Source organism: Bactrocera neohumeralis, chromosome 6 (assembly GCF_024586455.1).
Source record: "Bactrocera neohumeralis isolate Rockhampton chromosome 6, APGP_CSIRO_Bneo_wtdbg2-racon-allhic-juicebox.fasta_v2, whole genome shotgun sequence".
Classification (NCBI taxonomy): domain Eukaryota; kingdom Metazoa; phylum Arthropoda; class Insecta; order Diptera; family Tephritidae; genus Bactrocera; species Bactrocera neohumeralis.
Genome location: NC_065923.1, coordinates 11,129,715 through 11,153,338, shown reverse-complemented (window position 1 = coordinate 11,153,338; position 23,624 = coordinate 11,129,715). Strand labels below are relative to the sequence as shown.

The 23,624-nt window shown below is 38.0% G+C and overlaps 5 protein-coding genes across 5 annotated transcripts; 3 read left to right on the top strand and 2 right to left on the bottom strand.

Annotated features, from left to right (window-relative positions):
• LOC126762551 (brachyurin-like) lies at window positions 1–1,177 on the top strand. Its single transcript, XM_050479384.1, has 4 exons — window positions 1–315; window positions 383–558; window positions 621–719; window positions 825–1,177. The coding sequence occupies exons 1-4, from the start codon at window positions 20–22 to the stop codon at window positions 1,133–1,135; spliced, it is 882 nt and encodes a 293-aa protein (XP_050335341.1). The 5' UTR covers window positions 1–19; the 3' UTR covers window positions 1,136–1,177.
• Window positions 1,178–1,304: 127 nt separating this feature from the next.
• LOC126761700 (uncharacterized) lies at window positions 1,305–23,099 on the bottom strand. The gene is made up of 8 exons (XM_050478060.1): window positions 22,837–23,099; window positions 17,269–17,815; window positions 15,266–15,444; window positions 7,560–8,461; window positions 3,779–4,088; window positions 3,524–3,699; window positions 1,988–2,616; window positions 1,305–1,427 (listed from the first exon to the last, which is right to left on the bottom strand). Exons 1-8 carry the CDS (start codon window positions 23,091–23,093, stop codon window positions 1,305–1,307), a joined length of 3,123 nt encoding a protein of 1,040 aa, XP_050334017.1. The 5' UTR covers window positions 23,094–23,099.
• On the bottom strand, window positions 6,927–8,653 carry LOC126762550 (protein tantalus). Its single transcript, XM_050479383.1, has 2 exons — window positions 8,521–8,653; window positions 6,927–8,461 (listed from the first exon to the last, which is right to left on the bottom strand). The coding sequence occupies exons 1-2, from the start codon at window positions 8,592–8,594 to the stop codon at window positions 7,549–7,551; spliced, it is 987 nt and encodes a 328-aa protein (XP_050335340.1). The 5' UTR covers window positions 8,595–8,653; the 3' UTR covers window positions 6,927–7,548.
• LOC126762553 (serine protease 1-like) lies at window positions 9,695–10,761 on the top strand. The gene is made up of 3 exons (XM_050479386.1): window positions 9,695–10,003; window positions 10,072–10,331; window positions 10,396–10,761. Exons 1-3 carry the CDS (start codon window positions 9,708–9,710, stop codon window positions 10,695–10,697), a joined length of 858 nt encoding a protein of 285 aa, XP_050335343.1. The 5' UTR covers window positions 9,695–9,707; the 3' UTR covers window positions 10,698–10,761.
• Window positions 14,568–15,487, top strand: LOC126762557 (serine protease 1-like). Its single transcript, XM_050479391.1, has 2 exons — window positions 14,568–14,830; window positions 14,893–15,487. Exons 1-2 carry the CDS (start codon window positions 14,574–14,576, stop codon window positions 15,449–15,451), a joined length of 816 nt encoding a protein of 271 aa, XP_050335348.1. The 5' UTR covers window positions 14,568–14,573; the 3' UTR covers window positions 15,452–15,487.
• Window positions 23,100–23,624: the final 525 nt, after the last annotated feature.

The window sequence follows — 23,624 nt, the reverse complement described above, 5'->3', positions numbered from 1 at the left end:
TTTCAGTTCAACATAGAAGATGAAGCTAGTACTTGCCTTAGTTGTCTGCATTTTTGGCAGCGTGATTGCTTCCACCGATAAAGTGGATTGGACCAATGTACCACCACTGCATGTGAATCCTAAACTCCCATATCATCCACGTATGAACCTCGATGGACCTACAGGACGTATTACCAACGGTGAAATAGCTGCTGAAAAACAATTCCCCTATCAAGTCGGTTTGAGATTGTACATGTCCGGCGGTGCTGCATGGTGTGGTGGCAGTTTGATCTCTGATCGTTGGGTTCTGACCGCTGCGCATTGCACAGACTCTTTGTAAGTAATTGTGCTCCGAGACTTTTCTGCCGTTAATTATAATGCTAACATATTCCAAATTTCCTAGGACTACTGGCGTTGATGTGTACTTGGGTGCTTGGGATATCTCAGACGCTACCGAAAAGAACCAACAGATCATTTTCGTTTCTGCAAAGAATGTTATTGTGCATGAAGAATGGGTTAGCTCCACGATCACCAATGATATTTCGCTCATTAAACTGCCAGTTCCAATTGAATTCAACGGTTCGTAATCCCGCACGAGATTTTAACCTAAACCTTATTGTTAAATATTTTTAAAATCATAGATTACATTCAACCAATTGCCTTGCCCAAAAAGTCAGCCAGCTACGACAGCTATGTTGACCAGGCAGTGATCGCCTCTGGATGGGGAAAGATTACCGATTGTAAGTTATGCAAACAATTAATTTCTTTAAACCTAAACTTTTATCTTGAACTAAGTGACTAATAATCAAAACTCATAAACTTTTCTTCTTTTTTAAATAATTCAGCTGCTACCTCAGTCACCGACAAATTGCGTTGGATTGAAGTGCCAGTACTGTCAAATACAGTATGCAATCGTTGGTTCCTTGGTTCCGTTAAATCCACAAACATTTGCATCAAGACAACTGGCGGTACCTCAACTTGCAACGGCGACTCCGGCGGTCCATTGGTGTACAATGATGGTGAGAGCACTGTTTTGGTTGGTGCCACTTCCTTCGGTATTGCTTTGGGTTGTGAGGTTGGCTGGCCCGGTGTGTTCACTCGCATCACTTCCTACTTGGATTGGATCGAAGAAAAGACCGGTGTTGCATATTACTAAATGAAAATACAATAAATTGTTTAATACTATTTACACACTTAATATTATTTACTTTTTTTCTGTGATTCTTATTTACATATGTATGTATGTATATGGAGTAAGTGTTGAATATTGCTTGGGATTTCGATATTATTATTGAGTTTATTGATAATCTCAGATTTTATGAGCTTCATTGACGATTCATTATGAACACAAGCAAATGTATGAAATCATTATGTTCGTTATCGGTTCTATAAATCAATGCCGGTCTTATCGAACCATCCGGTGGTGAATTGTAAATTACTTCAAGTAGCTGTCAAGTTTATTCGAAGTTTCAATGGCGAACGCGACAGATAGTCTGCAGTATAATAGTATACTTGCGTTCAATAAAAATTTAATTGGATTCGTACCAGTTACTTCTTCTTGAATGGCGTAGATGTTTTAGCAATTTGGCGCCGAAATACCAAGTTCAGCCAGCTCCTTCTCCACCTGATCTCTCTAACGGAGTGGAAGCCTTCCTCTTCCTCTGCTTCCCCCGGCTGGAGTTTCTGTCCGATAAAATAATCGAGTCTGGTTCCAGTTTTTGAAAGCTTGTTTTTCTTGTTTACCAAGGGAAAGGATGGATCTAGTAATTTTGATCTCTAGCCTCGTATCAGAGAGCAAATGCTTTCAAAAGTTTTACAGTCTATGTTTTGAAATTGGGGATGCTTCCAAGCTAGCGGTCAAGAGAGCTCTTAAAGCTTTTCGAGGTATTCAAAAAAACTAAAATATATATGTACATCATATGAATCATGGAAAACAACTTTATTTGCAGTGAAATAAATCTCACAAAAAAATATATTTTCGATAACTTCTTGGCGGCGCATAACGCACCCTTTGCCTTGGCGGCCTTAAAGTATACGACGTGCGGCCAACCCTGGATGGGCGATTCAGGCGTGTTGGTGTAAACTCGGGTATCTGTTCAGTGCTGTCATTCCAGTCTTCTTCGTCTTCCATCGTTAAATCCTCCTTTAGGTATTTGTATCTGCGTTGCTTTCGCTCGTAATCTTTTAACATCTTTTTGAAAACAATCGCGTTCGATGATTCGTGCCACAATTCAATGCCGGTTTCATCATTAATCCAGTCCAGGTATGAAGCGACTTTCGTAAATGCCGCCGGATAGCCGAGATTGCAGCCATGAATACTGCCGAATGATGTGAGACCGACGAGTATACGTTTTTTCGTGTGTTTGCGACGTACAACCAGTGGACCGCCAGAATCGCCGTTGCAAGTGGAACGCGCATACTTGCCGCTCGTACAGATATTCGTGCTGTGATATGAGAGCGGGAAACTGCGTTTGCAGGTCCAACCGTCGATTATGCGCAGCCTCACATAACGTAGCACGTTGCTAATAGCATGCGCGCCCATCGCATAGCGTCCCCAGCCGGAAGCGATGGCTAATTTATTTTCAAAGTCTTGGTACTCATAACTGCGACGCGGCAATGGAATCGGCTGTATGCGATCTGCAAAAAATATAGCGAACATTAATAAGTAGAAGTCTTTGATAATAACAATTTCTTTGAATTAAATATAATGGAAGAAGTAAAAGGACGAGATGTATAAGTGAATAAAATAAATTACTGAACGCTTTTAGGGGCTATGGATATAGCAAAGTTTATGATCACATCATTATGAGATGAATAGAAGATCGTAGAGTTGTGGGTTCCTTGTTACGGCTCCTATAAGTGGCTTCGATATGGAGAATTAAAAAACTTGGAGGGTTTTAAGCAATTATGAAGTAAGGCGGGAGGGTAAAAGTACCTGCCGGACCCGAAGCTCTTATTTGCAGATTTCAATTCTCCAACAATCACACCCGGGGACCGGTTTTTTCTCTACGGCGCTGAATATAGGATAAAAATAAAGAATAACTGTACTCATCTTGCGAATAAATCATTAATTTTGTGAAAGATCAAGACACATGTTCATTTGGCTTCCCAAAGGATTGTACATAATAGTCTAAGTGTGATCCGCTGTCATGCTGAGGTTTCAGCCACCTAATCTGGGACAAATTCAGTTCATGGGTAATTTAAAGATCTGGAGGGTTATAGGAAATGAATGAGAGAGGCGGTAGGGAGAGAGTTCAGGTACAATTCCTGCCGGAGCCGAAGTTTTTGAAGGAGTTTGGTGCTATCCAAGAATGTTTTGCAGATTTGATTTCTCTAACAAGCATACCCGGGGACCGGTTTCATCTGGCTTCACAAAGGACTGGACACACTACACACTAGTTCAGATTAACTTGCGGTGGTTATGGATACACAGAGAGAATCAGGAATTTTTTATTGTTGGCTTCGAGGTGATTTTTCCCATATAGAATAATATTGTATGCAATCATACCCCGTAAGAAGAAAATTTTTAGTCACAAATATTTACCGTTAAATTCGATAGGCACTGGCAAGCGCACCAAAGCGATGTCATCTTTGAGACGACGCGGATTCCACGATGGATATATGATGAAACTGTTACGCTTAACCATAATGCGTACTTGGCCCATTTCGTTGGCGTTTTTAATCTCATGAGCACCGAGAAACACTAAAGCACGCTTGGCCCTTCGTTGGCAATATGAAAAGTAGAATAACAAATTACTTTCAGCACTAATTACTATACTGTATATGATTGTCCACATACATATCCACACAATGTGCCGCAGTCAAGACATATTCATCCGAAATCAATGCTCCACCACACCAGTACAGCCCCTTGGGCCGCTGCAACAACAAACCGACTTGATATGGAAAGCTATGACGTTGTGCGACGCTGCCGCCAAAAATACGATCCATCGCGGGCGTGCGATGCAACCGCATATCGTCTTCTGCGTCAGCGTCCGCTTCTAAACTGAAAACCATCGGCTCACCAGAATAATCATCGGTCGGTTCGTACATGGACAGCAAATACATTGGTTTCACTTGCCGCCAACTGGTGGCGGTGTAGCGCTCCACTAGACACGTTAGCAGCAGCATTTGAAGCATTGGCACTTTGTTGGTGTGTGAAGTCATCACTTATTTAACAATTTCCGCTTTTATTGTTTACTTAAATGCTTGGATTGTTGTTGTCAGCACTTTTTTGCGCTATGAGGCGAAAGGCCACCACCGTTTGACTTTCTTTATTTTTGCCTGTGAGGCTATTATTACACTCTTTTTGTTGTTGTAGCGCTTTACTTCACTGCATTTCATAAAAAAGTATCCGAAATCGTGTAATTGAATTTGAACTTCGCTAGGTACGGCGTTAGTAAACTTTATTTGCCACTTGCCACACTTGACTTGCACTTGCAAATGTGCGCATGCGCGTCGATGTGCATGAAAGTATGTGTGTGGTTATGATGGTTTGTATTTTTACACAATCGCGCAACTAGAGCCGCCCGTTATATGTTTCAGCTACGAACCGTTATATTGCACACGCGCATTTCGACTGAGCACTGTCGGCTCTGTGTCAGTTATTTTTATAAACTACAAAATTTCTCACAAGTACATAAATTAAGTTATCATAATATGATACGGCTTGCCTGCAACAGCCCTAAACATAAGCAATCTCTTACGAGCATTCGCGTTGCACTTGCTAAACTTCATGCCACACCACACTCATTTCTGCAGCAGACATCCACAAACGTATCAAATGAGAGTAAGCTTCCCATTTGATGAATGAATGAAATGCCTTTGAAAGGTGGCTGCGCTGGAGTTTGGTGTCAAGCCGCTCGTTGAGTTGTTGCAAATTGCGTCACTAGGTCTGCGGTGCCTCAGTATTGCCACAAATAAATACAATGTAATGTTTGTGTGATTGTTAGTAGATGAATTTGTACAAAATAACTTATTAGTAAACAAGTTGCTGGTTTAATTTGCTGCCTCATTGCCTTTTTCCAACATCACAGTTCGAATTCCTACAAGTCTGCATTAAGTAATTATGGCGCGGCGCGACAAAAATGTAATGGATTACTAGTGCAACAGCGAGCAGGCTTTTGCCGCCAAGCATACATGTAAATTTCAACAATAAGTATTATTTGAAGAAATAATTGCTGCGCATGAACATAAAAATTCATTAATTATTGAAGTTTGATTAGAAATACGAAAATACTTTTTCTACTATCCAATATGTTCTTCATTTACAACAACTATGCACTTTATTGCCTTATAATAGGCTGCCAGGTGTTGTACTTCATGTACACATGTATTTACAACAACAATTACTACTACAATTGCATTAATGCTCAATGCGCTACATGCCTTTAGGCTTCCTGTTGTCTTTGAAGGTATCTGCATATCGTTTACAAATGTACTACAGACATACATACTTACCCACCTACATACATATATACAACCAAACCTACCTGCATACCTACCTTGCATTCATATATACAAATTTTACATGTTTGTAAGTATGTAGCTAATGTTTTGCATGCAGGAAATCATAATATGCATCAATAAGTTCAAATTTTTGAATGCCAATCCATATTCAAGTCATTTCGTGGCAAAAAGGCGTAGTAATTTAGTGCTTGTCAAGGCAAAACGGTAAATCCCAAGCAATGTAATTTGGGGCAAGTGCATATTCATAAGTATGTTTCATGTAAAAGCTTAAATTTCAATGGTTTTCTACAAAACTTAACAAGTTTCCTGAATTATCAACTATGGCAAAGTACTTTACCAAGCATGTGTATATTATGTATGCATAATATGCATAAGTGTGTGTGAGAATTTTTATTACTAACTCTTTAATGCCGAAAATTTGGAATAGTTTACGCATAAAAATATGTGAAAATAAACTTTTAAGCAATTTTCACTTCCTAACTCCCACAATTTGTTGCACAAAGAGCATAACAGTTTTGTTTAATTAACGTTTGTTTATAATACATTGGTAAAAGTCAAGCAAAATATGCACCAAATAGCCAAATTTGCTATGCGAATGTTTTGTTGTTGTTATAACGGGTACCTAATCCTCGTTGGGATGGTAAGGTTTAGCCAGGTTGTAGTCGACGTTATGTAACGGAAGGCCCAAGAAACGTGCTGTTTCGACGGAGTCGAACCAAAGGGAGGGGGGTTGGTGGAACATGCAAAGAGGTGGCCAGTGTCATGCGGAGACTCATTGCACGCAGGACATATATTAGATATGTCGGGTTGTATTCTTATTAAGTAGGAGTTTAATCTGCTACAGTATCCAGAACGAAGCTGCGCATGGGTCACTGTCGTTTCTCTGAATTGTTTTCGGGATTTATGGCTGCCAGTCTGTAGGACCAACGGGTAATTTCGCCTTTTAGCCCTTTTTTTTTTATATGCATTATATCCGTCATAGAATTTTGATATCTTCACGAAATTTTGCATGAATTATTGTTTAAAACAACGGTATATTCTCCGAAGAAATTGTTCAAATCGAACCACTATTCATTATAGTTGCCATACAAACTGATCGAACAAAACCAAGTTCTTGTATAGAAAGCTTTTCCTTTTAAAATGATATCTCCCCGAAATGTAGCATGAAATAAGCAAACGCTATAAGCTTCAAATGAATTTTCAGATCGTATCACTATAGCATATACTTAGCTGCCATACAAACTGTTCGATAAAAATCACACTTTTTTCTTGTTTCAACTAACATTGAGTAACATATTTCCTTGTAAACGAAGTTATCGCAAAGACTTTGCATTATGTATAAATCAATTCAAATATAAACACACTTTTGGTATCACAAAATGTTACACTTATACATGCCATTCTCACAAATCTATCGTTTTCCTATCGGTTGATTACATAAGAGATATCAAAACCATAAAATATCCACATAGCGTAAATTAAATTGTATTAAATTGATTTATTTTCATGGAATTGTTTTTGTAGTTAGCTTTTCATATCTGTTGAGCTTCAGTAAATGCGACAAATTGCAGAAACGTTGTAAATTTGCAACGAAAAGTTCAGCACAAAGTCATATTTGTAATGAATTCATTTAAATTATGATATTTTTGTGAAATACACTTAAAATATTCTTCAAGTAATCGGAACTCTTTATATAATATAGCTTAGAAGAAATTACGTTACGAACTGTCTTAATGCTAGTAGTAGTTGACGTTTGTAAAATCGTATGCTCTTGCACGAATAGATTAAATGTAATAAGACACAAATTAAAACATTCATCATCAATATTATTATGCAAACACACACAAATAATACGTACAATCAATATCTTAAGTCTTAAATGAGGAAAGTTGGTGAATAATTAATGAATTTCAATTATGATTTTAGAATAAAAATTTCACAAAATTAAAATATTAAGGATATGAAACATGTAATTTAAACAAAAACCAAAATTGGCAGTGAATTTCAATAACACTCACAATTAAACTTGGTACTCTCAAAATGTAGTATAATATATCTAATTTCTAACTAACGTATAACTTCTAAATAATTATGATTCACTTATGCAGTACTCAAACTAGTATCTGCGGTATCTGAAGAATATGACAGAGTTCCACAATTATTTGACACAAGATATAACGCCTCCCTATCAACCTTTGGATTGCTATACTGATTTGCATCAACTAAATCCGTTCCCAATTGCATTGCGAAATCAGTCTTTGTTGGTGTCGCTTCTGCAGACAGTGAAGAATCTGCCGCTACAGCGCACATTTCTGCCTCCATTGATACATCCTGTGGATTATTGTCGTCAGTCTCCAGATCCGCATCTTCTACGTCGGCTTCGTCGCCGAAACTTTTATTCAAACGATCGATGAAATCATGTAATGATATCTTTTTGCAAGCACTTCGTCGTCCAAAGGCTTTTTTTATTTTAGCACGTCTCTGTTTTATTAAAGCTTTATTGGTATTCAAACCATCTGAACAGGATAACGAACGTCGTATTTTACGTAAACCAATTAAACGTAATGCACTATTGCAGGCTGCAACAGCATCATTGCCGCGGCGCGGTTCAGGCTGTGGATCTTCAAAAATTGTCTCCAAGCAAGTGGGTCGGAAACTTTTCAGTTTTTTATTGCAGTAAATTTTACGTATATCAGCTGGACGGAGCATAGAAAAATCACATGTCATTGAGGAGCTGTGGCGTTTTGGTTTCACAATCGAACGTCGTTTTAGTTTTAAGCTATTTTCTTTGCAAGCACGACGCGGCAAATTGCGACGCTGTGAAAGACTGCCACCGGCTATGCTAGTGCTGCTGCTGCTATCTGCATCATCATCACCAAATAAGTTGGTTTCGCCGGAACTGTTCAAATCTGATTCTATATCACTCTCTGCGGTATTATCGTTCTTCTTACACTCGTCGTTTGTATCTACGGTTCTGGACATCTCTTGCAATTGATCGGCCATGTTACCCAAACTGCAAATGAAATCCTCGATTTATACCAAGCTTGCTGCAATTTATTTCAGTTTGCTTACCGACTTTCAACCAAAATATCTTCACAATTTTGTTGAAAATTTATTTTCGCTATACCAGAAAGAATACGTTCCATAATTTGTTAAAAACTCATAGGTATATTTCTGTTTACTACTCGAATTGAAATGTCAAACAAATTCGTTAAACTGTTTTGACACACAGTCAACAGTTTAGAATGCACTGTAGACAAGCGTAAAGATTGCCAGACTGCTTGTTACGTTTATTTTTCAGCTGATTCTTAAAATAATACGAAAGCGTACACAATATTTTGAACTAAATAAAAGTATGTTATATACCCGATTTATATATACATAATCTTAGTTTTATATAGTTATCTCAACTTATGTAGTTAACAACAAAATTTCTGAACGCATATCTTAAATATTGCAGGTTCACGTCAAGAAAAGTAAATGTCAAATGAGACAGCTACACTGCTGTTATCTTACAGTCGAACCCGAAAATATTAGTTCTGTTGAACAGTTAAAAAATATGACTGAGTAGAGACTAAAGTAACAGCATTCGCTTTAGTTTAGGTAAATTAAAAAATAGCTGAAATACAAAAAACTAAAACCGCATCTGAAACTTAAAAAAAGCACAGTAGTAAAAATATTAGTTTTCAAGATAAGGGTGGTATTCACTATTTAAATGCTTTACTATCAGAATTTTTGTGATTGCAAGCAATGGGACATTCTTTATAATTTCTAACGTTGCTAAAAAAAATCAGAAGTATAGAAATTTAATCAATTTGAAAATGAAAAAAAAAAAAATACAAAATTGATTTGTCTATTATAATGTAATTTATCTATCTTCACAAAAAATAATAGTATTAACTATGGGGAATACTCTATAATTAGACTTTCTGGTAATACATTAACACAAAAAATACGAAAGACACGAAAGATTCCCTATTATTGATCATATAAATCTGTTCATAACCATAAGACCTCTTTTTATATAATTGGTAAATCCGAAAACTCGTACACGTTTGTAAATATACAGTTAATGGCATCCATTATATTATCATTTAAATTTACAATATTCTTTAATCGATTTATATGCGATAGGCTTATCATATAATCATTGAATGGTATTATTTATGGTTACGAACGACCAACTTTATCTTTGCCTATAAAATGATTTGCTCACAACAAGTAACATCAGTTGCTCATACAACGTATCCCCGATAAAAATGAAGGTATTCATCGCACTCGTTTTATCCTTGGCTGTTGCCTCGGCTTACATCGTTCCCGATCAGTCGTCTGGCAATGAAGATGTGGACAATGCTTTTGAGAAGCCTGCTTTCATAGAGGATTTGCCAACATCACCAGTTTTATCCGGTCGAATTACCAACGGCAACATTGCTGCGACTGGACAATTTCCTCATCAAGCCGGTTTGACGCTAACTCGCAGCACAGGAAATTATTGGTGCGGTGGTTCCCTCATCGGCCCAACTTGGGTTTTAACAGCAGCTCACTGCTCTGACCAGTAAGCGAAGCTAAACATTATCATGAATTATTCAATCTTTAAGTTTTTTTCTTAAATTATTTTCATAGAGTTACTCAGGTGATCGTTTATTTGGGCAGCACTACACGTACTGCATATAAAGTCAAGTACACTGTTACCTCCAGCTCTATCTACCAACACACCGGCTATGACTCCAAAACTCTTGCCAATGATATTACATTGATTAAGATCCCTGCTGTGACTTACACTAGCGATATATCCGCTATTAAATTGCCTTCGATCTCTTCATCGTACGCTACCTACGCTGGCAGCTATGCTATCGCTTCAGGCTGGGGCCGCACCACCGACAGTAAGTCTCTATATTCAACCATGTATCGTTATTTGTGGTTAGTATAAACTTGTTTCTGTTTCAGCGTCGTCGACTTCTTCATCTTTGAATTACGCTCGTCTCCCGATCATAGCTAATTCGGTCTGTTCTGCTGCTTATGGCACACAAGTTGTAACGGCCAACACCATCTGTGTATCTACCCCTAGCGGTACGTCCACCTGCCAAGGTGATTCTGGTGGCCCATTGGCTTTGGAATCCGATGGTGTGCTTGTCGGCGTTACTTCGTTCGTATCGAGTGCCGGTTGCCAATCTGGCGCTCCAGCTGGTTTCATTCGTGTGACTAGCTACCTCAATTGGATTAAAGAGAAAACTGGCATCTCTTACTAATAAACGAAATTCTTAAAATTTGACAGGAAATATAAATTGCTGTATGCTTACAATTCCTACTAAATATTTCAGTTTTGTTTTAGCATATATGATTTTATTTATAATGATTTTTTTGATTATTTAAATATCTATCAAATTATGGCTAAAGGGTTCAGTTAGGTTGTGGGGTTGATCCAAAATCCATAAAACTCTCTTGGATAGAAATTCTTCCTTTGTGTTACCCATAAGTCAGTCGATTCGACTAACAACCAAACAGATTAGGGCTACTAATATCTCTTCGCTCGTTTTATCTCTTCGGCTCTGTATTCACGTATCACCATGAACTATACTTCATAATAATGATTTTAACTAATTTAAGATGAATTTAACGATTATTTTGTTTTTCCTTCAAGAAACCAGCGTAGCTAAATTCGCATTTTATTGAAAAAAATTATTAAAAATTAGTACTCGTACTAGTTTATTCAGAGCTGCATACTAGTATAAGAAAATTTACCGCAGGAAATTTTCTTGACGATTTCTTAAGCGTTTTTTTAGTTGAAGTTTTTACATTTATTGAGAGCTGGAAACTATCCTTAAAGGGACTAACATCACAAAAAAACCAATCGCTGAGTACTTCGTCAAAGAGCTTACCAAACCGGCTTATGGAAGTAACAGGAATATTACAATGGACAATTGGTCTACTTCCAGCTAACTATCGTTGGAACATTGTATGCTAATACAAGGGAATTCGCGAATGAATTCGACAAATTAAAGTTTATCGAGGTAAATAGTTAGATGGGATAAAATTGAATTAGAGCAGAGAACGTATAAGCCTTTATGTAGATTGATCACCTAAGTTGTTGACGTAGAAACATTCCCTATACATTTTAGAAATGCTGCCTGCCTGGACTGACACCTTGGCTAAAATGGCGGGTTCGTTCCAATGACGTCGACCCAACTGCCATGGGTCATCTCGGGACTTCCGACTTTCTCTGATTTAATTTAATGAGGAATCTTAAGCGAGGGGATTTCTCGTGCAAAAAATAACATATCTAAGCTTGATAATCGATCTTGAAATTTCTGTTTTTTACAGTTTTCGCAGGTATCATCATATATGTATGTGAACGTTAACTTGTGCTGCAAAAATTTCAGTTTGACATCTCAAAAACTGAGGGACTAGTTCGCGAATATACAGACAGAGAGGAACATGTCTAAATCAACTCATCTCGTCCCACTGATCATTAAAAAGCCTTTGGCACGTAACGTTCTAAGTAGGCTTCCTTGGTTTCTGTTGACCCAAACGGTTGCAGCAAACGCAATTTAGCGCTTTCATACTTTGAGTATCACTGTGAACAGTTTTAAAGGCACTGGTAAGAGTTATGTAGGAAATAGCTCAATCCTCATCCTATAAGTATGCAATTTGAAGTCGCATTAATTGCTTTTCTGTACCAAATGGTTAGCATAATGGTATGGGTGAAGAATGGCTGATCAAATGCGCATATGAAAACTCTCGTGTGCTGGTATGAAGTTCTATGGGAATCTACACATGCATTGGGAATTATAAAGACAAACCTGGTAAGAAAATTCAAGGTTTTTGATTCAGATGATGCTTTGTTCATTATTCACCGACTGATAAGGAAGTAGTTGAGCCACTTTTCCGATAGTGACACACCTGTACACCTTGGTTAGAATCAGGATATAAACTATATCATATATTGAAATACGATTTTTTTTTATGTTTCGTTCGTAATATCTTGTGAGGTAAATAATTTCTGATAATTAATTTCTGGAGTGATTTTTAAAAACACATTGTAATATAGGAACTCAGTCCTTCCTGAAATTGCTATTGAACATGGATTTCGTATTCAACGGCTGTAATTCTAGAGCAGAAGTTAAAATGAGCGAACGCGAGGAAAAAGTGTCGCATATTTAATGGCTCCGCCGCTTGGGAGAACCCTTTTCTCGTATCAAGCGATTTTGACTTTAGAAAAGGGATAGCAGATGCCTCTTATTCAGTCAAGTGGGAAGTTAGAGATATTTATATTTATTTTATATTTGGGAAACATCAAAAATCATTTTTTAACATTGCAGATATGACTGTCTATTGCCCTCTTCTGTCTGGTATTGGGTGGAGAGATGTTTATTTTCAGGCACTAATTCTACAAGAGCACTTTCTATTATTTTGTCATTAGGGACTCGAGGTCTCTAATTTCTACTGTGGCCTTTGCTTTGAAGTCGGCTAATGATGCACTCTCTTTTAATTAGTTCTTTTGAGATTCGAAGAAGTTCGGGGTTGCCGCTTCGCCCTTTCTAGCTAGCGTAGAAGTGCGCTTAGCTGTTGGCTTACTATATAAGTTACAGCTTCAGTTGATCTTTTTGGCATGATTTTGGTGTTGACCTTTTCTATTGGCTTTTCTAAGTCGTCAGTTTTTGCGAAACCTTTTGTCGATTTTTGACGATCGTCGGGTCTCCTCGGCTTCTCCGGCGTCACTGTTTGGCTTTTCCATTACGTATACATACGGCGGATCGGGTTTCTGCAGCACTGGTGGCGGGTTGTTTAAATGCGGTGGCCTGGGACTACTCAGTCGGTTGATTGTTGCTTTCAACTATAGGCTGCGGTTGCTTCTCTGACATCATACCTTTGGCTTTATTTGGCTAATATTGAAAATCTCTTCCAGCTTCACTGCTACGTTTCTTACGGCAACTGCTTTATTTTTGAACCGTTGATCAACACTTTTCGAGAAACTCTACATCTGCCACTCGCATTTTATGCACGAACTTATTTATTCACAAGCCACAAATAATACAAATGGAAAACAAAATAATTATGTCAATAAAACTGTTATACTCTGTGGCAAGATGTTACGAGTGTATAAAAAAGAAACACAAAATACCCGCAAATTTATGAATGAAATCCGCTTTGCTGGAATAATGTGTACCGAGTAGTAAGTTATAGGGTTGTAAATAACACTCCTATTTATAGATTATTTTGATTTACTGTTTGTATTCAAATAAACTGTTATCGATCTGTCAAAAGGTGAATGTTTGTTGCTTTAAACAGCTTAATCATTTGAGTAGTTGCTCCATGTTATCGATACTCTTGGGAGGGTACATACCAGTTAATTACCAAAATTTATTCTGATAACAAAAGAGTTAAGAAGGGCTGAATTCAGGTGCACCCGAATATTATATGTATTGTAGAATAATGGTATAGGATGGAATTTAAGAGGGAGATTATGAGCAGAATATGGCAAATATAAATATAAAATAGGTCAAGTTGTTAGAGAGATATGCTTGAGATGGGTGCTATGCTTATTACAACCTTTTGAACCGATCCACACCAAAAATGCTCTCTTATCACTCATTTAATTGTTTCTTAGATCGAATCGTTTGGCAGTTCTAACACTTTGAATAGCATCAAATATGACCATTACATTTTTCTTGCTATTTCGGAAATACTACCATTTTCTAAAGTGACCCACCATATCAAGGTGTGATAAAACAAACGACTTTTAACCTTTAAGCTGTGGCAAATCTAATTTTGAATAAATAAAGGGACCAGCATGAAAATCTCACTTATTCGAATGTGTTTCAAAATCTGCAAGAAAAAACAATAAATTCATGTCTTTACAGGGCAAAGAGAGGCAATTGATTATAAAATACAATAATCATAAAAAGTTCAAAGCGTTGTTAGCTTTGCAGCTATACAACCACTTAACTTTGATTTATAGCCACCGAGAAAATAGAGTAATCGTTCTAATCAAAATTTGCCTATCATGATTGACGCGTAATCTTAACTGATGCAAATGGCTTTAGCATTTCCGTTGCACCGACTTATAAAAGACTCCACTAAAAGCATTGAAACCATAGTATTTCCACTACACTGAACCAATCAACATGAAGTTTCTAGTTGTCTTAGCACTTCTTGTGGCTGCAGCCTCTGCAACTCCGGTCTACCAAAAAACAGCTTTTATCGAGGACTTACCAGAGTCTCCAGTTTTGGGTGGACGCATCACCAATGGTGACTACGCATGGGATGGTTTGGTTCCCTATCAAGCAGGTTTACTTATATCGAAGAATTCAGGCAATTACTGGTGTGGTGGTTCCTTGATTGGCTCAAATTGGATTCTGACTGCCGCTCACTGCACAGATGAGTAAGTTACAGCTTTTGATAATGAAAATTTCCAATTACAAATATTAATTTTTATCCTTATAGGGCTCACACCATCACCGTCTACTTGGGTAGCGTTGTACGTTCCAATGGCAACCAATATGCAACCACCATCCACTCCCAGGATATCCACCAGCACCCCAATTACAACTCTAATACTCTGGATAACGACGTCACTCTCGTGTGGATCCACTCTGTTTCCTTCTCTGGCAACATTCAAGCCATCAGACTGCCATCTTTCAACCAATACAGCAACTATGAGGGTCAATGGGCTACCGCATCTGGCTGGGGTGGCACTTCGGGCAACAACCAAGACCATTTGCAATACGTCAGTGTTCAGGTTATTTCCAACAGCGAATGCGCTAGCGTCTATGGCAGCAGCACTGTCACTGACAACACCATCTGTGTTTCCACAAACGGCGGACGTTCGACTTGCGGTGGTGACTCTGGTGGCCCATTGGCTGTGGACAACAACCAAGTGTTGATTGGTGTGACTTCATTCGTTGCTGCCGCCGGTTGCACCGCTGGTCTGCCATCTGGTTTCCAACGTGTCAGCCGCCATTTGGACTGGATCCGTGGTGTCACCGGTATTGCATACTACTAAATTCGATGACATATTGCGAAGATACTAAATAAAATTTTCAAGCAGAAAACGATAAAATTATGCCTTTTCTTTATATCTCCAGGGTTTTCAAAATAATTGGATAATCATAGTGAAAGCAAATGGGATTGAGTTTTTAAGTAGAATTGTTCAAAAAATTTATATAATCGGTTCTTTCATAACTCCATACATTTAGATCAGAGTGCAAGAAACTCATTTACATTTCAAAAGCTAAATTCAGCCTCCATAATAGACACAAGATGTTAATCATCAAGAAAATATCATAAATTAAATATATATGTATATATACATATATATATATATGTTACCTTCAGAAAGGCATCGGAAAACACTTCCAAAAAATGTTATCCCAACACATAACACAGCCAATTGAGCCTTGAGCTAATATCACTTGGAAAGTTTCTGATGACCTCTGTACCCAATAAAGCTAAGCTAAGTAAAGCTCAAAGCTAGTTTTATTTAGCGATAATTTCATTTTATCCGGAAAGGAAACAATCTCAGGAAGAGTAGAGCATTCCTAGTTAACCATGCCGAAAATAAGATAAATTCACCGGCTTCTGAAGGCTAATAATGCATAATATCCGTCACATAGTTCAAATTATAGCTTACCGATAATTAAACATAAAATTTCTTTTAATAAAGCAACTAGAAATCCTAAAAAATTTACACTCCCTAAGTCCACATAAGCTGCTCATACAATTCAACCCAAAACATCAGTTATTCCGGATAACTGGACAAACAGAACCATTTTGTAACTCAATGCAAAGGCAAAGGTATTATCTGACAAAATTACTAATAATAACAAGAATCCGTTTAGGGCATACCAGAAATACTTATGACAATAGTTAAAACATTTTGCACTCAAATATTATGATGAAAATTGTGAACCCACTTGATTTATCGACAAGTGGTATAAACTAAGTATTTTATGCTACTTACTTGCTTTGAATTATTTAGATAGAAACTAATTTTGGGTTGAAAGAAGTACTGAAACGTTGAGAGTTTAAATTCTTGGAACCCCCGCAATTTCGTTCGTATGGAAGCTATGTACATATATGGTACACTTGTCCGAAATCGACGGCTCTGACAAATGAGCAGCCTCTTGGCAAGAAATAAGACAAGTGCAAAAGATCGATATATCAATATCAAAAATTGAGGTACTGGTTCACGTATATACAGACAGTCATACGGACAGACTGACGTGCCTATATCAACTCAGCTCGTCATACGAACGTTTATGTATATATTTCATTGGGTTTTACTCTTCCTGAGTTTGTTTTCTTTCTGGATAGATAACCTTTGTATGGGAATTATCAGAACTGTACAGGGGTCATCGAAACGTTCCTTAGTAGCCATGCCCACTTTTCCAAAACAATTGCGTTTGCTCATGCGAGTTAATATCTTTATTTTGAGTTGTGAAATTCCTTTCCCGATTTTGCCCATCTTCGAACTTTTTTTAGTTCTCTTCGTTTCTTTTATATCATCAGAACAGTTTAATTCAAGGGACTAAAAGAGCTGTGTCTTCTGTGGAGACTGAGGAGTAAGAGCACTGATATTTTTAAATATACGAGTAAATGAATTTCTCGCACTCTTACCTATGTGTACAAGTTATGAGTGGACCGATTATATAATTTTTGGAACAATACAACATAAAAAACTCATACCCATTTACTTTCATTATGATTAGCCAATTATTTTGAAAACCCTGGAGATATAAAGAAAAGACATAATTTTATCGTTTTCTGCTTGAAAATTTTATTTAGTATCTTCGCAATATGTCATAGAATTTAGTAGTATGCAATACCGGTGACACCACGGATCCAGTCCAAATGGCGGCTGACACGTTGGAAACCAGATGGCAGACCAGCGGTGCAACCGGCGGCAGCAACGAATGAAGTCACACCAATCAACACTTGGTTGTTGTCCACAGCCAATGGGCCACCAGAGTCACCACCGCAAGTCGAACGTCCGCCGTTTGTGGAAACGCAGATGGTGTTGTCAGTGACAGTGCTGCTGCCATAGACGCTAGCGCATTCGCTGTTGGAGATCACCTGAACACTGACGTATTGCAAATGGTCTTGGTTGTTGCCCGAAGTGCCACCCCAGCCAGATGCGGTAGCCCATTGACCCTCATAGTTGCTGTATTGGTTGAAAGATGGCAGTCTGATGGCTTGAATGTTGCCAGAGAAGGAAACAGAGTGGATCCACACGAGAGTGACGTCGTTATCCAGAGTATTAGAGTTGTAATTGGGGTGCTGGTGGATATCCTGGGAGTGGATGGTGGTTGCATATTGGTTGCCATTGGAACGTACAACGCTACCCAAGTAGACGGTGATGGTGTGAGCCCTATAAGGATAAAAATTAATATTTGTAATTGGAAATTTTCATTATCAAAAGCTGTAACTTACTCATCTGTGCAGTGAGCGGCAGTCAGAATCCAATTTGAGCCAATCAAGGAACCACCACACCAGTAATTGCCTGAATTCTTCGATATAAGTAAACCTGCTTGATAGGGAACCAAACCATCCCATGCGTAGTCACCATTGGTGATGCGTCCACCCAAGACGGGAGACTCTGGTAAGTCCTCGATGAAAGCTGTTTTTTGGTAGACCGGAGTTGCAGTGGCTGCAGCCACAAGGAGTGCTAAGACAACTAGAAACTTCATGTTGATTGGTTCAGAGTAGTGAAAATACTATGGTTTCAATGCTTTTAGTGGAGTCTTTTATAAGTCGGTGCAACGGAAATGCTAAGGCCATTTGCATCAGTTAAGATTACGCGTCAATCATGATAGGCAAATTTTGATTAGAACGATTACTCTATTTTCTCGGTGGCTATAAATCAAAGTTAAGTGGTTGTATAGCTGCAAAGCTAACAACGCTTTGAACTTTTTATGATTATTGTATTTTATAATCAATTGCCTCTCTTTGCCCTGTAAAGACATGAATTTATTGTTTTTTCTTGCGGATTTTGAGACACATTCGAATAAGTGAGATTTTCATGCTGGTCCCTTTATTTATTCAAAATTAGATTTGCCACAGCTTAAAGGTTAAAAGTCGTTTGTTTTATCACACCTTGATATGGTGGGAACTGCCAAACGATTAAGAGAGCATTTTTGGTGTGGATCGGTTCAAAAGGTTATAATAAGCATAGCACCCATCTCAAGCATATCTCTCTAACAACTTGACCTATTTTATATTTATATTTATATTTATATTTATATTTGCCATATTCTGCTCATAATCTCCCTCTTAAATTCCATCCTATACCATTACTCTACAATACATATAATATTCGGGTGCACCTGAATTCAGCCCTTCTTAACTCTTTTGTTATCAGAATAAATTTTGGTAATTAACTGGTATGTACAGTCCCAAGAGTATCGATAACATGGAGCTAACTACTCAAATGATTAAGCAGTTTAAAGCAACAAACATTCACCTTTCGACAGATCGATAACAATTTATTTGAACACAAACATTAAATCAAAATAATCTATAAATAGGAGTGTTATTTACAACCCTATAACTTACTACTCGGTACACATTATTCCAGCAAAGCGGATTTCATTCATAAATTTGCGGGTATTTTGTGTTTTGCGAGCATCCGCGAAAGGTTATTTCATAGTAAAATAGTGTTGTCCACTTAACTATTTTGTTTTACGGCTAAATGTTATCGAGATGGATCTAGAGTTATGAAGAGTGTTTCAAGTAGTGGTACTTTTTTGAATAGCCTTTCTTTAACAGATCACGCGTGTCATATTATTTTTGTTCAGTATTGTTTGGCATTTTACCATGGAACGACTTACGTCTGAACAGCATTTACTAATCGTTCAACTGCATTACGCATTCGTTATTGGATAATATTTGACCGAATACATTACATTCAGCACGCAATGAAGAAAATATAGCAGACGTAGCTAAGAAAGTACACGATGACCGTGGAAAGTCGATTCAGGCGCCGTTTTGATCAGCGATGAGGCCCATTTAAAGCTCTATTTGTATGTAAACAAGCAAAGTTGCAGTATTTGGGACAAAGAGCAACCTGAGGAGATTCAAGAACTATTATTTCATCTAGAAAAAATAACGTTTTGGGGTTTTCTTCAAAATTGATGCCGGTGAAAACGTAACCGTCAATGGCGACCGTTAACACGCCATGATTACTTACTATTTGATGCCTGAAATTGAAGCTCGTGATCTCGGCGACATTTGATTTCAACAAGACGGCGCCACTTCGCCGCACATCGCATCAATGAATGGATTTATTGACAGAACGCTTCGGGGAGCAGATAATTTCACATTTTGGGCTAGTCGATTGGCCACCAAGATCGTATGGTATCACACCGTTAGATTTTTTTACGTGGAAAATTCCGTTTCGATTAAGGCTTTGGAGCAAAACATCACGCGTGTCATTCGAGTCATCGAAAATTGGACTCAACGGATGGACCATCTGAGACATAGCCGCGGCCAACATTTGATAGAGATAATGTTCAAAAATTAAAGTTTTCAAAATGTTCTTTCGAATGATAATAAAAATTCCTCATTAAACTTGAAGTTTCTTTATTTTTTCTTTAAAAAAGTAGGGAACCTCGAAATGGATCACCCTATATATGCACATTAGTATATCAATGCATTCCATTTACATTTTTTTGTATGGCAAAATTTTTTTTTTAATTAATAAATATATTTAAAAATTATGCTCAGCCTCAAAAATGCAACACCTAATTAATTAGAAAATTATTGATTGCGGCCTGAAGGCTTGAATTCGGGATTGCCTCAATTATCAATTCATTCCAATGTCAAGATTTTGTTTTGTACAACTCTTGCTTGACATAACCCCGTAAAAAAGTTGGGTGCAGTCAGTTAAGGTGACCTTGTAAGCCAGCGAAAAGTGGAGTTTCCTGTTTTCAAAATGGGCGTCATGAGAGATAAACAGGCAATTTATCAAGTTATCTTCTTCGTTCACTTCAATAATTGTTTGGCAAAATTCCGAACTCCGAGTCGAAACCTTTGGATTTACCTGAATTGACAATGCAACAGCCGCGATTGTTTCTTAAAATCCATAGGGATCTTGATGGTACAGTCTTCTTGCGAAAATTCCCGATTCGACAAACGTCTTTACTAACCTCATAATGGACCATTTACTTGGGGAAGTGCCGCCAAAATACCGTCTGAATTTCCCATGGACGGAATTGACGGACTGCAAAGCAGGGTACCGCTGCAATTAAGGAATGCTATCTGGAGGGGAATAGATGCTTGGAATAAGCATCAACAACCTCTAAGGGGCTGCTTCGAGGGAATATCTATCAATGAGATGGAGGCAACAGGACGACGGAGGACGCCACATCGAAAATAAAAATATCCCCAATTGTGTGCATTTGTACATATGCACGGAGAGAACTACCCTGTGCTCGGGCACTTTAGGATTAGAGACCAGTGAAATTCTGATTAAGGTATACTGAAAAAATTAAATTTGTATCACAGCCGTCTTTGTGCCATTAAAATCCTGGCAAGTCTTCAAGTACGTTCAAAGCCCATCCCCATTAAATTGGCAGTATGGGTTCAGTTGAGAGAACTCCTAATTAGCTCCTGGCTAACTCTTTACTCAATCTCCCATGAGGACTTGTGTTAACCCTTGCATAACCTACTGCATGTGCAGACAACCACGGTCCCTTAGCGACTTGAGGCGGAGACGCAATAGAAAAATGAATACACAAAATCAAAACAAAACAAGAACAAAGAAAAAGGACTTGATTCCGATCGTTTAGTTTGTATGACAGCTATATGCTATAGGGATCCGAAGTGAACAATTTCTTCAAGATTGCATTATTGCTTTAGGCAATACATCATGCCAAATTTCTTGAAGATATCTGTTCAAATGAAAAAACTTTCCATACAAGCACTGTATCCGATCGTTCAGTTTGTACAGCAGATATTCGCTATAGTGGTCCGATCTAAACAATTTCTTCGGAGATTACATTATTACTTTAAGCACTAACTTTTGCCAAACTTCATAATTATATACTTTAAAATGAAAAAATTGTCCATGCAAGAACTTAATTCCTATCATTGAGCTCGTATGGAAGCTATATGTTGCAGTTGTCCGAAATCGGCGGCTCTAACAAAGGACAAGTGCAAAATTTCAGATCGATATAGCAAACACAGAAGGACTAGTTGACGTACATATATACCGACAGATGGACAAATGGGCATGACTATATCAACTCAGCTCGTCGTACTGATCCTTCATGTATATACTTTATAGGGTTCAATTCTTGGTTCTTGAGTTTGTTTTCTTTCTGGATAGATGGGAATTATCACTATAAAAATTAGCTTTGAGCTTAACTTAACTTAGCTAGTTATACTAGCTCTTGGTTAAATTTTCTGATGAAATTCCCTTCGCTTTTTTTTTGAGTTCTCTTCGCTCCTTATATACATATAAGTATATCATCAGAACAGATTATTTCAGGGGAGAAAAAGAGCTTGTTTCTGCTGTGGAGACTGAGGGGTGAGTGCATATATCTTTTTATCTATAAATGAGTTTCGTGCACTCTGATATATGTGTGCGAGTTATGAGTGGACCGATTATATAAGTTTTTGGAACAATACAACATAAAAAACTCATTCCCATTTACTTTCATTATGATTAGCCAATTATTTTGAAAACCCTGGAGATATAAAGAAAAGGCATAATCTTATCGTTTTCTGCTGGAAAATTTTATTTAGTATCTTCGCAATATGTCATAGAATTTAGTAGTATGCAATACCGGTGACACCACGGATCCAGTCCAAATGGCGGCTGACACGTTGGAAACCAGATGGCAGACCAGCGGTGCAACCGGCGGCAGCAACGAATGAAGTCACACCAATCAACACTTGGTTGTTGTCCACAGCCAATGGGCCACCAGAGTCACCACCGCAAGTCGAACGTCCGCCGTTTGTGGAAACACAGATGGTGTTGTCAGTGACAGTGCTGCTGCCATAGACGCTAGCGCATTCGCTGTTGGAGATCACCTGAACACTGACGTATTGCAAATGGTCTTGGTTGTTGCCCGAAGTGCCACCCCAGCCAGATGCGGTAGCCCATTGACCCTCATAGTTGCTGTATTGGTTGAAAGATGGCAGTCTGATGGCTTGAATGTTGCCAGAGAAGGAAACAGAGTGGATCCACACGAGAGTGACGTCGTTATCCAGAGTATTAGAGTTGTAATTGGGGTGCTGGTGGATATCCTGGGAGTGGATGGTGGTTGCATATTGGTTGCCATTGGAACGTACAACGCTACCCAAGTAGACGGTGATGGTGTGAGCCCTATAAGGATAAAAATTAATATTTGCAATTGGAAATTTTCATTATCAAAAGCTGTAACTTACTCATCTGTGCAGTGAGCGGCAGTCAGAATCCAATTTGAGCCAATCAAGGAACCACCACACCAGTAATTGCCTGAATTCTTCGATATAAGTAAACCAGCTTGATAGGGTACCAAGCCATCCCAAGCATAATCACCATTGGTGATGCGTCCACCCAAAACTGGAGACTCTGGTAAGTCCTCGATGAAAGCGGTCTTTTCGTAAACCGGAGTTGCAGAGGCTGCAGCCAATGCGAGAGCTAAAACAATAAGCAACTTCATGTTGATTGGTTCAGTGTAGTGAAAGTACTATGGTTTCAATGCTTTCAGTGGAGTCTTTTATAAGTCGGTGCAACGGAAATGCTAAAGCCATTTGCATCAGTTAAGATTACGCGTCAATCATGATAGGCAAATTTTGATTAGAACGATAACTCCGTTCTTTTGATGGCTATAAATCAAAGGTAAGAGGTATAGCTGCACAGAAAACAATGTTTTGAACCTTTTATGATTATTATATTTTATAATCAATGACTTTTCTTTACGCTGTAATGACATGGATATTTCTTTTTTTCTTGCAGATTTTCAGACATCTTGAAATGAATGAGATTTTTTGTAGTTCATTGCTTTATTCACTTGCAAAAGGATGTTATTCTAAAGAACATTAAGTTCTCTAACTCGGTTACCATTTAAGCTGTTAGAATTGGATTTAATGGTTTGATCAGGTCTCTCGAATTTTTTCACGCGTTTATAACTCTTAAAAGCTGCGATTGCATCTGAGTCTAGCATTTTCTTATTTATTTACATTTGCAATAT

What these genes read in the sequence shown, in the direction of transcription:
- LOC126762551 (XM_050479384.1), top strand. Translation starts at nt 20, where the DNA reads ATGAAGCTAGTACTTGCCTTAGTTGTCTGCATTTTTGGCAGCGTGATT. An exon ending in GCGCATTGCACAGACTCTTT is followed by an intron (nt 316 to 382) that starts GTAAGTAATTGT and finishes CAAATTTCCTAG; the next exon opens with GACTACTGGCGTTGATGTGT. An exon ending in AGTTCCAATTGAATTCAACG is followed by an intron (nt 559 to 620) that starts GTTCGTAATCCC and finishes TTAAAATCATAG; the next exon opens with ATTACATTCAACCAATTGCC.
- LOC126762550 (XM_050479383.1), bottom strand. Translation starts at nt 8,594, where the DNA reads ATGGAACGTATTCTTTCTGGTATAGCGAAAATAAATTTTCAACAAAAT. An exon ending in GATATTTTGGTTGAAAGTCG is followed by an intron (nt 8,462 to 8,520) that starts GTAAGCAAACTG and finishes TTTCATTTGCAG; the next exon opens with TTTGGGTAACATGGCCGATC.
- LOC126762553 (XM_050479386.1), top strand. Translation starts at nt 9,708, where the DNA reads ATGAAGGTATTCATCGCACTCGTTTTATCCTTGGCTGTTGCCTCGGCT. An exon ending in GCAGCTCACTGCTCTGACCA is followed by an intron (nt 10,004 to 10,071) that starts GTAAGCGAAGCT and finishes TTATTTTCATAG; the next exon opens with AGTTACTCAGGTGATCGTTT. An exon ending in CTGGGGCCGCACCACCGACA is followed by an intron (nt 10,332 to 10,395) that starts GTAAGTCTCTAT and finishes TTTCTGTTTCAG; the next exon opens with CGTCGTCGACTTCTTCATCT.
- LOC126762557 (XM_050479391.1), top strand. Translation starts at nt 14,574, where the DNA reads ATGAAGTTTCTAGTTGTCTTAGCACTTCTTGTGGCTGCAGCCTCTGCA. An exon ending in GCCGCTCACTGCACAGATGA is followed by an intron (nt 14,831 to 14,892) that starts GTAAGTTACAGC and finishes TTATCCTTATAG; the next exon opens with GGCTCACACCATCACCGTCT.
- LOC126761700 (XM_050478060.1), bottom strand. Translation starts at nt 23,093, where the DNA reads ATGAAGTTGCTTATTGTTTTAGCTCTCGCATTGGCTGCAGCCTCTGCA. An exon ending in GCGGCACATTGTGTGGATAT is followed by an intron (nt 3,700 to 3,778) that starts GTATGTGGACAA and finishes TTGCCAACGAAG; the next exon opens with GGCCAAGCGTGCTTTAGTGT. An exon ending in TAAGGCCGCCAAGGCAAAGG is followed by an intron (nt 1,428 to 1,987) that starts GTGCGTTATGCG and finishes TAAACTTGACAG; the next exon opens with CTACTTGAAGTAATTTACAA.